This window comes from Bison bison, unplaced genomic scaffold (genome assembly GCF_000754665.1).
Source record: "Bison bison bison isolate TAMUID 2011002044 unplaced genomic scaffold, Bison_UMD1.0 scf7180017864295, whole genome shotgun sequence".
NCBI lineage: Eukaryota > Metazoa > Chordata > Mammalia > Artiodactyla > Bovidae > Bison > Bison bison.
Genome location: NW_011494867.1, coordinates 11238416 through 11252738, shown reverse-complemented (window position 1 = coordinate 11252738; position 14323 = coordinate 11238416). Strand labels below are relative to the sequence as shown.

Below are 14323 nucleotides of genomic sequence, written 5' to 3'. Positions count from 1 at the left end.
GCCCCGCGCGCTCCCCAGGCCCTGCCATAGGCCTCCACCGTGCTGTGTTCTCCCCTCCAGCACAGCGACCATGTTTCAGAAAACCGGACCTCAACCTGACCGGCGTGGAGGAGACTTCCTCTGTCCTGTGGGACTGTGGACCGGTGACACTGTGGGGCCACACTTCCTTCCCACCCGGGGGGCTCTGCTCCTGAAACCACCTCTGGACTGTGGCCCCCACCCCAGCTTGATCTCGGAAGGGAACCTGGGGCTCGAGAGATCCCCATGTGTGTTGCTGCGGCTCAGGGACTCAGGGCAACACCAGGCCCTGAAGTCTGGCCACCTCTGAGGCCACTGGGCCAGCGGTCACCTCCTGGTCTACCACAGGGGACAGGGGACAGAAAGGTGAGGGAGGAAGCAGAGCAGCCAGTTTCCCCGGGCGAGGAGGGTCGTTTCAAGGAGCAGGACGGGGCATCAGGAGCTAATGAGAGGGCGGAGACCTCAGTCCATCCTCACGACCCTGGGAGTGGGTCCTGGTGTCTCCACTTTATATCCAGTAAAAGGGGGCTCGAGGCAGGCACGCAGCCTCCGGCACAGGCTTCAAATCCAGGCTCCGTGCTCCCTCCGTCTCAGACACGCTGGGTCATCCCCGACTCCAAGGCCTCAGTGTCACAGAGGCTGACCTGACAGATCTACAGCCCCCGTGGCCTCCTGCCCCTCCGCCCACTCTCGCCAGGACCCCAGTGGGGAGCGCCACCTCCAACACGAAGGACACATTGCCTTCAGGGGACAGTGGCAAGCGGGGCCTAGCCATGGCCGGGCTCTGCCTGTGGGGTCGGAAGCCACCACAGTTCGCTGGGTGCGGTCACCCTCAGGAAAACAGGAATCAGGGCTGCCCTGCTGCCCGACTGCCCCCAGCAGCAAGGCATGAAGACTGATGGCCGTTAGGGCACGTCCGCCCCACGGTGCGGGGCTCCCGCCCTCACCTGCGCTGGGCTGCTGCACCCACCAGTCCGGGAGGAGCTGGCTCCGGCAGGCCTCGGGCGGTGAGGGGCTCCTCTTCACCATCCCCATGTAGTCATCCCCGGGAGGCTGCAAGAGGAGAGTGAGGCCATCACTGGGCTTCGAGTCTTAACTAGACCCATACCATCACCTCCATCACACGAGAGGAAGGGGAGACCCAAGACGATAAACCCACCAGGCTGAGCGATCACAGCACATGACCGAACCACTAGCCTCTGCGGGGCCCTCACCTGTTCTCTGGCCTTTTACAGGGAACTGCCCGCTGAAGCACCCATGAGCCCAGTCACCCGGCTGCCCTGACGCCCTTGGGGAGCCCGCAGCGATGCTAGGCGGTCTGCCACACTCCAGCCGCCCCCAGAGACGTAATGGCTGTCACCTCCAGGGAGGAGGGCAGCCCAGAGGAGGCTGCACTCAGCTACCTGCATCCTCTACCTTCAAGCTTCTCCAGAAGGTTCTGTCACTGCCCTGCGGGTTCTGAGAACTGCTAGAGCACCTACACCACCTTCTACAAAAGCTGCGTGGGATTACTTTAGCTAGGCAGTGTCAGCCTCGCGATAGCCACAGAAAGAGAGCTAAGGAGCTAAGGTAGCTATAATCAGTATTCAAAACCATGTGTTTTGCCTAAGGAGACCCTGGGAAGCCTTTCCTTACAGCCTGTGAATTGTGAGCTTACATACGATTCTAATAAGCCCGGTTAGACGGCTCTCCAGCTCCTTGAGGACTAGGAGCGGCACCCACAGGACAGGCACCAAGCCGCCTGAGGGCTGGTGGGTAATCCGTGTCATGAACCCAGCCCCCAGCAGCAAGGGAAATTTATGGGTTTTTTCCCACTGCAGCCTGCCTAAAAAAGGCCAGGTGATACATGGTGCCATCCAAAATGTTCAAAACCTGACAAGTCTAGGGCTGAGGGGAACTCGGTGGATGCAGAGGCAGCTGGGCGCCAGCCCTCGGGACAAGGGACGGAATGCGAGGTGCAGGCGCTGGCAAGTGGGCGAGGCCAGGCCCTCCTGTCCCATCCTGGCAGGCGTGCCAGCCCGAGGCCCCCAGTGCCCCAGGCGAGGCACCGCTCTCCCCTCGACGCCCTGGACACGCCGCCCCGCTCACCTCCTTGATCAGCTCGTCGATCTCAGATCGCCCACACTCCATCTCCACAGCCTCGCTCACACAGCCCGGGGCCGCCACACCTAATTTGCCTAGGGAAAAACGGACAAGCGCGTGACAGAGGGCACCGAGGCGTCACAGCCACCAGCAAGGCCACAGGCGGCGGTTTTCTAAGGCTAGGTTGAAGGAAACAGAAGTCAGCGTGTGTCTTCTCTGGTTTGGGAAAGGCCGCGCGTGCGTCTTCCCATGCTGCACCAGTCATCTAACCAGCAGGGTCGAGGAGCAGCTGGCCGCTGCTGTGCCCAGCGCCCCAAGGGCCGAGGCAGGGCTTGGGTCTCTTCCTTCTGTCTGCCGAGATCTAAAGTGAGCTCATATCCACTTTGCTCCACACCCAGCAGGGCTTACAGTTATAAGCTTGGGCATCTGAAAACACGCAAAGATTTCCTGGCAAATGTGTGTGCAGGCTGGAGTCTTTTTTTGAAGTCAATGGGCAGGAAATCCCTTTCTGGCCTTTCCAAATATACACATGTGCATCTGTGTGCACACACGCTGAGCACCACAGGCTCAAGGGTGCCCAGGCTGGAACCCGACCGCAGCAGGGACCGTCCACAGGCGCACCAGTGTTCCCATGACAACCACTCTGGACCGGGCTATTTTCTCCCTCTATCACCAGGCCGCTTCCTGGGCCAGAAACTCGCCTCGTTATACCTGTCCAACGTATTATGACCAACAAACACTGGTTTGCTGGATTTCGTCACTCCTCGTCATCTGGAGAATCAACCCACCGCTTCACCCGGGCTGAACTTTTTGGATTCCATTTTGACAGATTCGGGAATTCACTTGGAAGCTGCTGACGGGGGAAGCAGGGGGCAGGTGGGGCACCCCCAGGGCAGCCAGGAGAGTGCGCCCACCTGGACATTATGCAAATGCATGGCTCCCTGGCCCCTGAGAACCCTGTTTCTGTAACATCCACCCTGCAGGTGACGCTGGCTGCACTCTGGGCTATAAACACACCAGGGTCACCTGCCTGGTCGAGCCTGGCTGACCCTGGGGGCGGGAGATTAGAGAAACTTCCCTATTCCTTCAAGTCACAGTTTGCTCCGTGCTGATGAGAAATGATACAAAACTGATAAGTAAACTGGGAAGAGAGCCTCCCAGTCTTCGCTGAGAGGCGTCCCCCTGAGGGGAGGCCAGCAGATCCCCCAGGGGAAGGTCAGTCTGTCTGACTTACTGCTGATTATCGATGAGGGTTCAGACTCTGTAGAGCTGGGTGTTAATTTACAGACAACTAAGCTACAAATGATCAGCAGAAGAGATCACCCCCAACCATGGCCCGGCAGGATAGGCAGTTTTGGCTCAGCCTCCTGCCACTGACTGTGGGCCACAGCAACACGTGTTGTCCCGCAAGACTTCTGACCACGCAGGCGCCCTTGTTAACTGGCTCAGCACCTCTCTGACCCAGGCTCACCACATACTGGGTTGGCCAAAAAGTTCGTTTGGGCTTTTCCATAGGATCTTGCGGGGAAACCCAAAAGAACTTTTTGCTCAACCCGGTGTTTGTGACAGTCCCAATTTTTAACTTTGCAAAAACTACATGTCAACATCATTTTCAACCTCCCTGCAGTGCTAAGAGCTCCCTCTAAAATTCTGAATTTCTGCCCAGCCCTAGGCAGTTTGAAGGTTCAACTTCTTCCCAGCTGGCATGACTAGACGACTAAGTTAAGTGGCTAAGGACAAAAGGATGCTGTGCCAAGACTAACTGCAACGTCAGAGGCTAAGAGAACCAGGATTAGAAGATTTTAAACCCAGGATGGTAATGAGGCTTCATCCCGCTGGGCCAGCTCTGACCTGGAGCGGCCACAGAGCACAGCACCGTGAAAACGACTGAGGCCAGACCAGACAGCCACACCAGATGGATTAGTGATGTCTGCCCAGAGCAGTGCGTGGGAAGCAGGACCGTGTTCCGAGGTGGCTTCGGTTATTCTGCTGTAATCGCCTCAAAGTTGCTTTCCTGGGGATTTACAGCGGGAGGAGACTGTGGGAATTATCACATCCTGCAGTTCCCAATTGGCCATCAGGACCCAGCATCTAGAAGCCTATCCAGTCTCCAGCCCTGAAGCCAGCAGTGTGCCACATGCAAATTCACTCCAGAACCTTGCTGGAGTGAATCACCTATCAGCCGTCCCTTCTCTGTCCACCTTCCTCTCTCCTAGCCCACTCTGTGGGCTGCTGGGAAACAGAAAGGATCCCTCATCCACACCATCGGGGGAGCCTAGCTCCCATCCAGGCTGGTTGCTGGGCCCCAGGGAGGCCCCAGCACATGCTCCTGGTCCTATGGTCAGCGGGCCCCTCACCAGCAGCTGCCCCATCTCCCCACCGCCTCTCACCCACCATGAGGCTGCCCCATCAGTCGGCAGATGGTGGGTGAGGTCAGCGGAAAGAGACCTTGGCCTCTGCTGACACAAGAGAGAGAGCTATTTGTTTAGCTGGACCCCGTGGGCGGCCACTCGGATCCCAGACCCAGGCGGTCTCTATTGGGCCGAGTGCCCATAAAGAAAGCACACTTACATTTCTGCTCCTCCTCGGGGACGATGCGGTAAACTTTATACGGCTCAGAAATGTCCAGCTGGGACCGGTCTGTCACTTCCTCAAAATCTGGGCTCTTGTTCAAAGCGCAGCGTAGCCTCGTCTTCCACGTGGCTGGCTCAGCCTTGTCCCCTTCCTTAAACTTCCCTTTAAAAACGGCCCAGGCCTGAAGGAAGACAAGAAACACATGAAACATGCAGCTGGCCCCGGGACGGCACACCCAGGACCACAGGCAGGACCTGCTCTGCCTACCCCCCCGGAAGTCCTCCTGAGCCAGTCACGCTCAGCTGAGGAATTTCAGGGATCAGAGACCCCCGTCGGACCACTCGCTTTGACAGAAGTGAGAAGACACACACACACACATGCACACACACACGCAGCGTGGCTCTGCCTCCCGCACAGAAGTGAGGAGACATACACGCACGCAGCGTGGCTCTGCCTCCTGCACAGAAGTGAGGAGACAGACACACACACACACGCACGCACACACAACATGGCTCTGCCTCCTGCACAGAAGTGAGGAGAGACAGACACACACACACGCACACGCAGCATGGCTCTGCCTCCCGCATACCCTCTCCCGGACCCAAGGAACCCAAGGTTAAGGGCACACAGAGAAAGCTGCAGTTGCCTGGAGTTCCACTAGAATGTTCAAAACAAAAAAGAATTTAGTTGCTTTTTCAAATCACCCTGGAGCTCAAACTCAGCCTGAAAAGGGAACATCTGCAAAAAGTCTGAATGTGCCCTGCTACTTGTGACAGAAATGTGGTTCTGCATTTTGGCCTTCGGTCTAAACCTCCCTGCCCCCTCTCTCCCCTTCCACTCCCCAGGGTACTGTTTAAGATGCAAAGAAGTGTTTTCCCTCTCTGTGGGTTTCTTCACAGCTCTGTCTTCTGACCTCTCCAAACCTCAGAATCTCAACTGAGACCAGAAAGTCGAAGCTGGAAACTTTAAGTCAAAATGTAAACTGGAGCAGTATTAAAATAATAATAATAATAATAACGTGGATGAGCAAGTTTTCAGATCTCAAAATTGGAATACAGACACACTGACTGGGAGCTCACTACTGTCAGGTCAAAGTAACACTTGGCGTCAGGAAAATCAGACATCCTTCCCGCCTGAAGGGACAGATCGAGGAGGACTCTCAGCCCCGACTCAGGAGAAACACAATCCTGAGAGCTCGCTCTCCCAAGGTGATCTGGTCTGGAAACCAGCTATTCTGACTTCCAAGGAATTTCAAGCCAGCAAGCAGCAGGTGTTTCCGACTTCAATGCACACCCAGTACCCGGGGAAACTTGTTCCGATGAGGATTCCGGGGCCTGCCCCCAAGAGTTTCCCTGGCTGTGTGGGTTACCTCTGGGAACCTGCACCTTTAGCCAGCATCCCAGGGATTCTGACTTAGGCTGCTAGGAGGCCACACTTCTGGAAACCCCTTAACACCCCTGAGTCACATCCTCATTTAAAACAGTCTTAGATTTTTCCCTGGTGGTCAGGCCTGCACTGTCTCCCTGCTGATGCCCTGAGGGCGGGGTCTGCAGCCCTGCCCCAGGGGGAGAGACCAAAGGAGCACCCCGCATCCTACTAGAGAGCGTGAGCAGTCCCTCCCTCCTCTCAGAGACATAGGACTCCCCTCTAGAAGCCTCTGTGAAAGTAAACGGTTTCCAATCCTTTTAGTTTATTAACTGCATCACAATGCACTGATTTTTTTTTCACGGAAATTGAAGAGTAAACTCTGTACATGCTGAACAGTAACTTCAAATTCATACTATGCCACATCTGAGTTTCTCCACCTGGCACCCCTGACACTGGTCACTCTTCACGGTGGGGTGTCCTGGGCTTGTGGGGACATCCCACAGCACCCCGGCCTCCTCCATGACAGGAGCAGCCCTGCTCCCCGCTGCGACACCCAAACGTCTCCACATACTGCTGAGTGTCCCCCAGGGAAACAACATCATGCCTCACAGACGGCCTCATTTGAGAACCACTGAGCTGGTTAATCCACATCACAAATGGGGCTGGAAGAGTGTGGATTTGGGGGCCATATCAGGATAGCAGCAGAGCCCACAGGGCGCTGCAGTGGGCGCTCACCCCCATGGGAAATCCAGGACACCCACGGAGCAAAGCAGGGGCCCCCGAGCCAGGACAAGCACTGGGCTGGCATCAGGTGCCAGCCTGTCCTGAGCCCTCTCTGCCTGGAAAATGCCACCCACCTCAGCTGGGTGACCTCTCAGGACACGAGACAGAACAGTGACCTGAGGCCCGACAACAACAGCCACGCATCAGCTCAGAACTGAGGTCTGCGGAGCCGAGGCCTCCTCCCTGTGCTGCTCTGTGCTCATCGGCAGCCAGCGCTAAACCCAGCACCACCAGTCCCCCCAGTTTAACACAGTGTCTCAGAGAACAGACGTGTGGGTGCCAAGGGAGACCAGACGGAGCGGGTGACTGGGAGGCTGGGCTAAGCAGACGCGAACTACAACAGACAGGATGGATGAACAACGAGGTCCTCCCGTAGAGCACAGGGAACTCTACTCAACACCTGAGATAAGCCTTAACGGGAGAGAATATGAAGAAGAATGTATATACACGTATAACTTAGTCACTCTGCTGTACAGTAGAAAGTGACAGAACACTGAATCAACTACACTTCAGTAAGATTTAAAAGAAAAACAACATCATTGTCTCGTCTCATCTCGTGCTTTAAAAATCAAATGAGATTTTTTTTCTCGAAGGCCTACTGAATTTGAAACACCTGCTACTACATAGGTTCTAACTTATTCAGGCCTGTCACAAAGCCTGGTCAATGGCAGAAGAATTAGTGAATCACAATCCTCAGTTCTGGACATGAGAATTTGAGCAAACTCCAGGAGATGGTAAAAGACATGGAAGCCTAGCATGCTGCAGTCCACGGGGTCGCAAAGACTCAGACGTGACTGAGCGACTCAACAACAACAACCCCCAGTTAACCAGATCTTCCCCCAACTTTATGAAAAGGAGGCAAAAATACTTTCTTAAAAATAAGTATGACCTGCTACCAGGGCCTCATCGGTACAGTCAGGGATGCTGGAAAATGAGCTGATGTCGTTCACTCTCCTGTCTCTGGTCCACACCACGAGGCTGACCTCAGAACACCTGGAGACAATGAGGGATCCTCTGGTATAAGTGGCTTCTTATGACCTGTGACTAAGGCCAGAATGCAGGCTCATTTTTTCTATTAACTCATAATAAATGTTTGAAACAAAGGGTTCTCTACTTAAGCAGAAAACTCCCAGGATGGCTCAAGGCCTGACTATTGGCATCTTCCAACAGCAAAGTTCTGCTCGTGGACCTGGCAGAGAAGGCCCCTCAGAGGATGAACTGAACACAAGTCGGGGACAGGCCAGACAGGTCCCTCCACCATCTTGCACCCACCAGCCTGGGCTATCACCCTCCAGGGGGCCGCCCAACTCTGGGTGGGCACCCGGCTCCCTCCCGCCCCCATTCCTGCCGAGATTGTAGACTCATCTCAGATTGCCACACTGAGCGACTGCGTAATCAACGGAAACATTGGGAATCTTACACATTTTTCTCAACGCTGTTGAAACGGCCATGAAAAGCATTGCATAAGACGTATAAATCTGGGGCTCGATTTCATTACCCCCCGGAGTAGAGCTCACGCAGGGAGCAGGGGGAAGGCAGAGGCCTGCATCCCTGCAAGAAGCCACAAGCCGGACCGTGCAGCCGCTGGTCCCAGCCCCAATGGCCTCCCAAGGTGGTCTGACTGGTCTGCTAGTCAGCCAGCAACTGTGCCCTCAGCACCCCACGCCTTCACTTCAACCTGCTTGTCCTGGTCTCGGTCAGCTCCTAGAGGGGTTCTCAATGGAGAAGGAGAGTGTGCCCGCTGGGGGGGCACCTGACAATGCCAGGGAACTGTCCGGCTGTCATGGTGGGGTGGGGATGCCACTGGCATCTGGCCAGCGAAGGCCAGGGTGCTGCTGACACCCTTAGGTGCACAAGACAGACCCACACAAGCAACGAACTGGCCCCAGGTGCCCACAGTGCCAAAGCCCTGGCTCGTAGCCATCTGTGATTCAGAACTCCCACTGGACTGCCTGGACCAGGGACAGCGGGCAGTATTAAAATTCAGACAGAGCCATTCCCAAGGATGTTCACTGTGACACCAAAGCCAAAACCTTCTCTGAGAAAAGTACCCACAACACGACCAAGAAGACTGGAGGCAGGAGCAGTGCCCAGGCTCCCAACCTGGGTCCCCTGGGAAGAACCGCCAGAGGTCCAAACCGCAAGGGGCCCTGAAGGTAGCACAGAATGCCCACATGAGCCCACTTTTCTTGGAGAGACCAGCAACTGGCATCAGACCACCAAAGAGCTCTGACCTGGAAGAGAACCACTAAGACGCACAGCACCCACCGCAGACACCAAGCGGAGCCGTGAAGGACCGAAATGCCTCCTGAGCCCGCGATGACCACTGGTGCTCTGCTCTGGGCCTGAGGCATGATCTCTTATTTTGGTTGTGTCGGGACACTCATTCCCAGCAAGAGTCCAGGGCTGCCCTGGGGTCCTACAGGCCCTTGCTCCCGTCACTCACGCCCATGAGGGTCTGGCTCTGGCCCTCCCCGCTCCTCTACACTCACTCACCCTCCCCTCCCAGACTGCCCCAAATGTCCACAATCACACATGGCAGCAGTCTGTAACCTGGACTTCGAGTTGGATCAGCTATAAGTCTGTTTGCACACAGGGAGGCCTGGGCGCACCTTGGCCTGGGCTCCAAATCTCCTGGGGTTGGGGGAGAATGGAGCCCGCACTTCTGGAGCCTCAGAGAAGCCCATGGGTGACCCTGACAACCTGGCTGGGCTACAGAGCTGGGCAGCCCCAGCTCCTAGCTCCTCTGCCTGAATCTAGTGACAGATACGGCCGGGGGTTGGGAGTCTGGATTCAAATGCTGGCTCCATCACCTAGGAGCGGGGAAGCCTTGGACAAGTCACTCCTCGTGGAGCCTCCACAGAGCAAGGACAGGAACAGCAACCAAGTGCACAGGAGTATGTGAGGGGAAACAGCACATGAGCCACGCCTGGAGCTGGACAAAGACAGCGCGGTGCTACCGTCACGACTTGCACCATGGAACTGACCAGCAGGTCGCTCCAGCCTCAGGGGAACAGACGATTCTCAAGGGAAGTGGGCTATTTTTAGACATTTGCTGCAGGTTCAGGACAGCCACATGACCTGCCCCGGAAGTCATGACAGATGGTGTCTCTCATCTAAGCTGACCCTCCACTGCCAAGCAGAAGTAAAAACTATGAAACAATGAAGAATTAAACCTTTCCTAGAACTGTAAGTGGAATTTAGGTGGCAGACCACGGGGGAAAGGTCTTAGTCTGAAAGAAGTACGTTCCCTATGAGTCTGCTAATCCTCATGCAAGTTTCCCTGGTGGCTCAATCAGTAAAGAACCCGCCTGCAGTTCAGGAGAGCCAGGTTCAATCCCCGGGTCAGGAAGCCCCTGGAGCGAGGAACAGCAACCCACTCCAGCATTCCTGCCTGGGAAATCTCATGGACGGAGAAGCCTGGTGGGCTACAGTCCACGGGGTTGCAAGAGTCAGACAGGACTTTAGCGACTAAATCATCATGCAAAGGCAATGGCAGAGCAGAAGAAAGTGCCCTTGGTTTCTTATAGGAAAGTGCCAGCTATAGAGAACTGACCTTGTAAGTGGTTAAATCATACGACAGACGTGAAGGCACCTACTACTGTGTTTTTTCTGAGACATGTTCAGCACTCAATATTTGTTTTAAGAAACCGGAGCGGGACTTCCTTTGTGGTCCAATGGTTGAGAATCTGCCTTGCAATTAGAGGGACGTGGGTTCGATCCCTGGTCGGGGAACTAAGACCTAGCCTGCTGCAGGGGCAAGTAAGTCTGCAGGCCATGACCAGAGTTGGTGTGCCACGATCAAAGACCTTGCCTGCCGCAACTAAGACCTGATGCAGCCAAATAAATATCTTAAAAAAAAAAAAAAAAAAAAACTGGATTCATTTTCAAGGGAAGAAGAGACATCAATCGCTCGACAGCTCTGCAGGGCCCCTGGGGGCCGGGTCTCTACCTTGAAGATAGAGGCGTCCACTTCCTGGTTGTAGTCCTGCTTGCCGGCGTGTTTCCAGGGGATCCGGAACATGGTCTTCTCGTCATTCTCCCAGATCAGCCCCGGGTACATGGTGCTGTCGATCTGCTCAATCAGCCACTGCCGCAGCCGTCGGCCGCCGTTCCGGTCACACATCCTTGGGAAGAGAAAACACATCCTGTGAAACTTACAAACACAGTCTCATTATTCGCAGCGCTCCAGGTACTCAACAGCCAGGAGCTGCTAACAGGAAAGTCAGAGGATCTCAACACAGGGGGGGCTCGGGGAAACCCAGGGATCCAGGAACTCGGGCCACGTGCGATGAGAAGACAATGCACCTGCCTCCAGGACCTCCGACCCCAGCGGAAACAGAAAGCTCCCTGGGAAGTCTGCAGCCGCGCCCTGGCCAGATGTGGGCCCAAGCAAAGCGTTGGCTACGCTCACCCCAGCTCTCACCCTGCTCTGTTTCATGCAAACAGCTGCACCTGAGGGCATCACTCATCACTCCATTTTTAGCACACAGTGGGGGAAATCACTTTCACCTTTTCAGGCTCCCTCAATGAGCAGTCCATCATTCTGAGAGCCAATTCTATTACTTAATGTTCGGCTGGAACATCGTATGTGAGCAAATGTGACGTTTGTGCTCTTGGAAAAAGAGGAGAAGTCCACAAGGCTGTCTGTCCCATCTAGAATGCCCTTCACAGCTGCTCTGGGAATGGGACAGGGCTGGGGTCCCATTTGAGTCCCACCACCTGTCAGCTGGGTGACCGTGGATCGTCACCAATGCTGATACACGAGGGTAACCTCAGGCACCTGGCGTCACTGTGGTGGGGACTCAGAGGACCCGTGGACAGCAGCCCACACAGCACCTGGACCTTAGAAGAGTGTCACTGAACAGGACATGTTGTATTACTGTCCCAACTTTCTTTCCTGGAACTCATGACCAACCGGAGCCTCGCAATCAGGGTGCCCAGAGACGTGGCGGGGGAGGAAGATTCCTGCAGAGTGGGCAGCTTCCTGATGGCACAGAGAGAGCGCAGCCCTGTTGTGCAGACTCACAGCCCACAGTTACAAGAACAGGCTGGAAATCCCCCAGGCTGTTGGACAGACGCCCACCCAAAAAAAAAAAAAAAAAAAAAGCCCAGCATTTCAATTCTTCCGATTAAAATATGACCTCTTCGGGCCAAACAGTTTGAAACAATCAGCAGTGACAAGACATACTGTCCCTAAGAACATGGTCACATCCAGAGCCACTCCGGCCCATAAAGCAAGAAACGTGTGTTTTGGACACCCGAGCCACCCTGCAGGTGGCTCTGCGGTTGGAGACTGGGTCCCAGGCAGGAGGGGGTTCAGGCCCGTGAGCGCCACCTGAAACCTTTTCATCCAGTAACTCCAGCTTCCTGCTTGTGGATTTACAGGAGTGAAGCAAGCGACGTGGGAAGCGGACTTCAATTCTGAAACTCTAGACCCCAGAGAAGGCTCTTCTCTAACTAGACCTCAGGAAAGCCACTTGGCCATCTCTCTCTCTGAAGCTCTCCTCATCTGCAGAGACAATGGATCTCAAAGTCCCAGAATTTGAGTACAGCCCCTCGCACTTGTAAGCAAAAAGGGAGAGACTTGGGAGGGACACCTGGTGGGAGAAAAAAAAGGCCACCACCACGCACCCCAGAAAATAACCTAGCCAGGCAGAGGTTTCCCAGAGTTTTCCCAGAAGAGAGACGGAACAGCTCCCCTAACCCCAGGAAGGAGCTGGGTGAAGGGCGAGAGGGGCCCAAACATGAGAGAAGGCAGGGGTCTGTCTTAACTCGCTAATCTCTCGATTAAATGAGATGGTCCCGCTTGGCAGCATTTTGCTCACTTCCTTAGTACAAAGTTCATAAACTGGAGTCCACGCTCCAGGAGTCTCCTGAAATAAAACGCAAAGCTTTTGTTTGTGCAGGCATTTTTCTAGAAAGTGGAGCAACACCTTCCCATCAGGATTTCTAATGGATCCATAACCCCCAAAACTGTTAAGAACAAACTTGTGGTGATTTAGAAGAAAAAGAAAAAAGAAAGTAAAGAGAATGGCATTGAGAGGAAGAGTGAGTCATAGAACATCAAATACTCTAGAAATCATCTAATCCAGCTCCCCTTCCTTCAAAGGAGGAAAAACTGAGGCCCAGGCCCCCACACACCCCAGCAGGGTCTGGTTTCACTCACCTGGAGGCAAAAAACCACGGTTACAAGTGAGAACCTCAGCACATGGACAGCTCATCTCAATCATCACTGACATACCCCACCCCCGCCCCCAGATTAGAGCCCTGCATTCAAAGCCTCTTACAGTGTGATCCATAACGACTTACTGGACACGAACCAATTAATTCCACCAAATGCCAAGCTGGGAAACATTTATAGGCGCAGTCACATGTTGATGACTTCCTCTTCCTTGATTTTTAGGTAATAATTCTCTTTATGGGCCAAGTCCTATCTGAAGCTAATCTGCATCTCCTCAAATCAGCCAGAGGCCAGGCTTCCCAAGCGGGAGGTGATAAAAGGCTGCTCTGGGCCCACCCCACGTGGACTCCAGGAAGGGTCTGGAGGTGGGACAGGTGCAGAACACTTGCCTTCCCCACGCCTCTCAGGGCGCCTGGTCTTTGGCCCTGGATGCCAGGAAGACCAAAACCATGAAAGCCATTTCTCCTTCTAGCCCCAATCTTGCTGAAATGCCTGTGTGTGGGCGGGTGTAGTCACTCAGTCGTGTCCTACTCTTTGTGACCCCATGGACTGTTGCCCACCAGGCTCCTCTGTCCATGAGATTCTCCAGGCGAGAAAACTGGAGTGGCTTACCATACCTTGTCCATGGGATCTTCCCCACCCAGGGATCGAACACTGCAGATCTCCAGCACTGCAGGCAGATTCTTTACCATCTGAGCCACCGGGAAAGCCCACTGAAATGCCTGTACTGGAGTGGGGTGCCACTGCCTTCTCTGACTGAAATGCCTACGCTCCTCCAGTTCAGGTGGGAACCTGACAAAATCCAAAAGAACTGTCTCCAAAAAGGCTAGCTCCTAATTTGGGTTTCAAAAAAAAGTGTTACATCCCTCATAAATTTGGGAGGTGGGGGGTAGCTGAAAACTCTGGAAAATTCAGTTTCTAGCTTCCATTCACGCTCTGAGCAAGGAGCACACCTCACCTTAGAGAGCCTGCCCTTTGCCCTGCAGCTCAAGTTACACCACAGAGCTCTCTCAGCTGTGACCCCTTAGCAGACTTTCTTGCTAGGAACGACTGGAATACGATGGAAGCAAAAGACCTCCAGCCGCACTCAGACATCTTAAGTGTCATCAATCAGAATTTAAAAACTCCTGTACGCCCCGCTTCACACTCTAACCCCACTCGCGCGGCTGCTCGGGGCGGGGGGCAGTTTCACTGTCAGAACTCCAGCCCTGTTTCAAGAGCAGGATTTGAGCGGGAAAAGGAGCAAGTCTTACGATAATGGGTCAATATTCCCCCTCTCTGTATGCGCCATTCTGAAGTTTTCCAAATAAAACC

At 54.5% G+C, this 14323-nt stretch overlaps 1 protein-coding gene across 2 annotated transcripts in view; it reads right to left on the bottom strand.

Moving 5' to 3' along the window:
* The window catches only part of IRF8 (interferon regulatory factor 8), a 20461-nt gene extending 7338 nt beyond the window's left edge, over window positions 1-13123 (bottom strand). Inside the window, exons 1-5 of one of the 2 annotated variants that reach the window (XM_010850835.1) lie at window positions 12995-13123; window positions 10778-10952; window positions 4672-4855; window positions 2107-2195; window positions 966-1071 (exon numbers count right to left, since the gene is read on the bottom strand). In XM_010850835.1, the coding sequence (XP_010849137.1) occupies window positions 966-1071; window positions 2107-2195; window positions 4672-4855; window positions 10778-10951 (553 nt within the window). In that variant the 5' untranslated portion in view covers window position 10952; window positions 12995-13123. Of the gene's footprint in view, window positions 1-965; window positions 1072-2106; window positions 2196-4671; window positions 4856-10777; window positions 10953-12994 lie in introns of those variants that run through there. The other variant, XM_010850836.1, reaches the window with a different exon arrangement.
* Between the last annotated feature and the right edge of the window lie 1200 nt (window positions 13124-14323).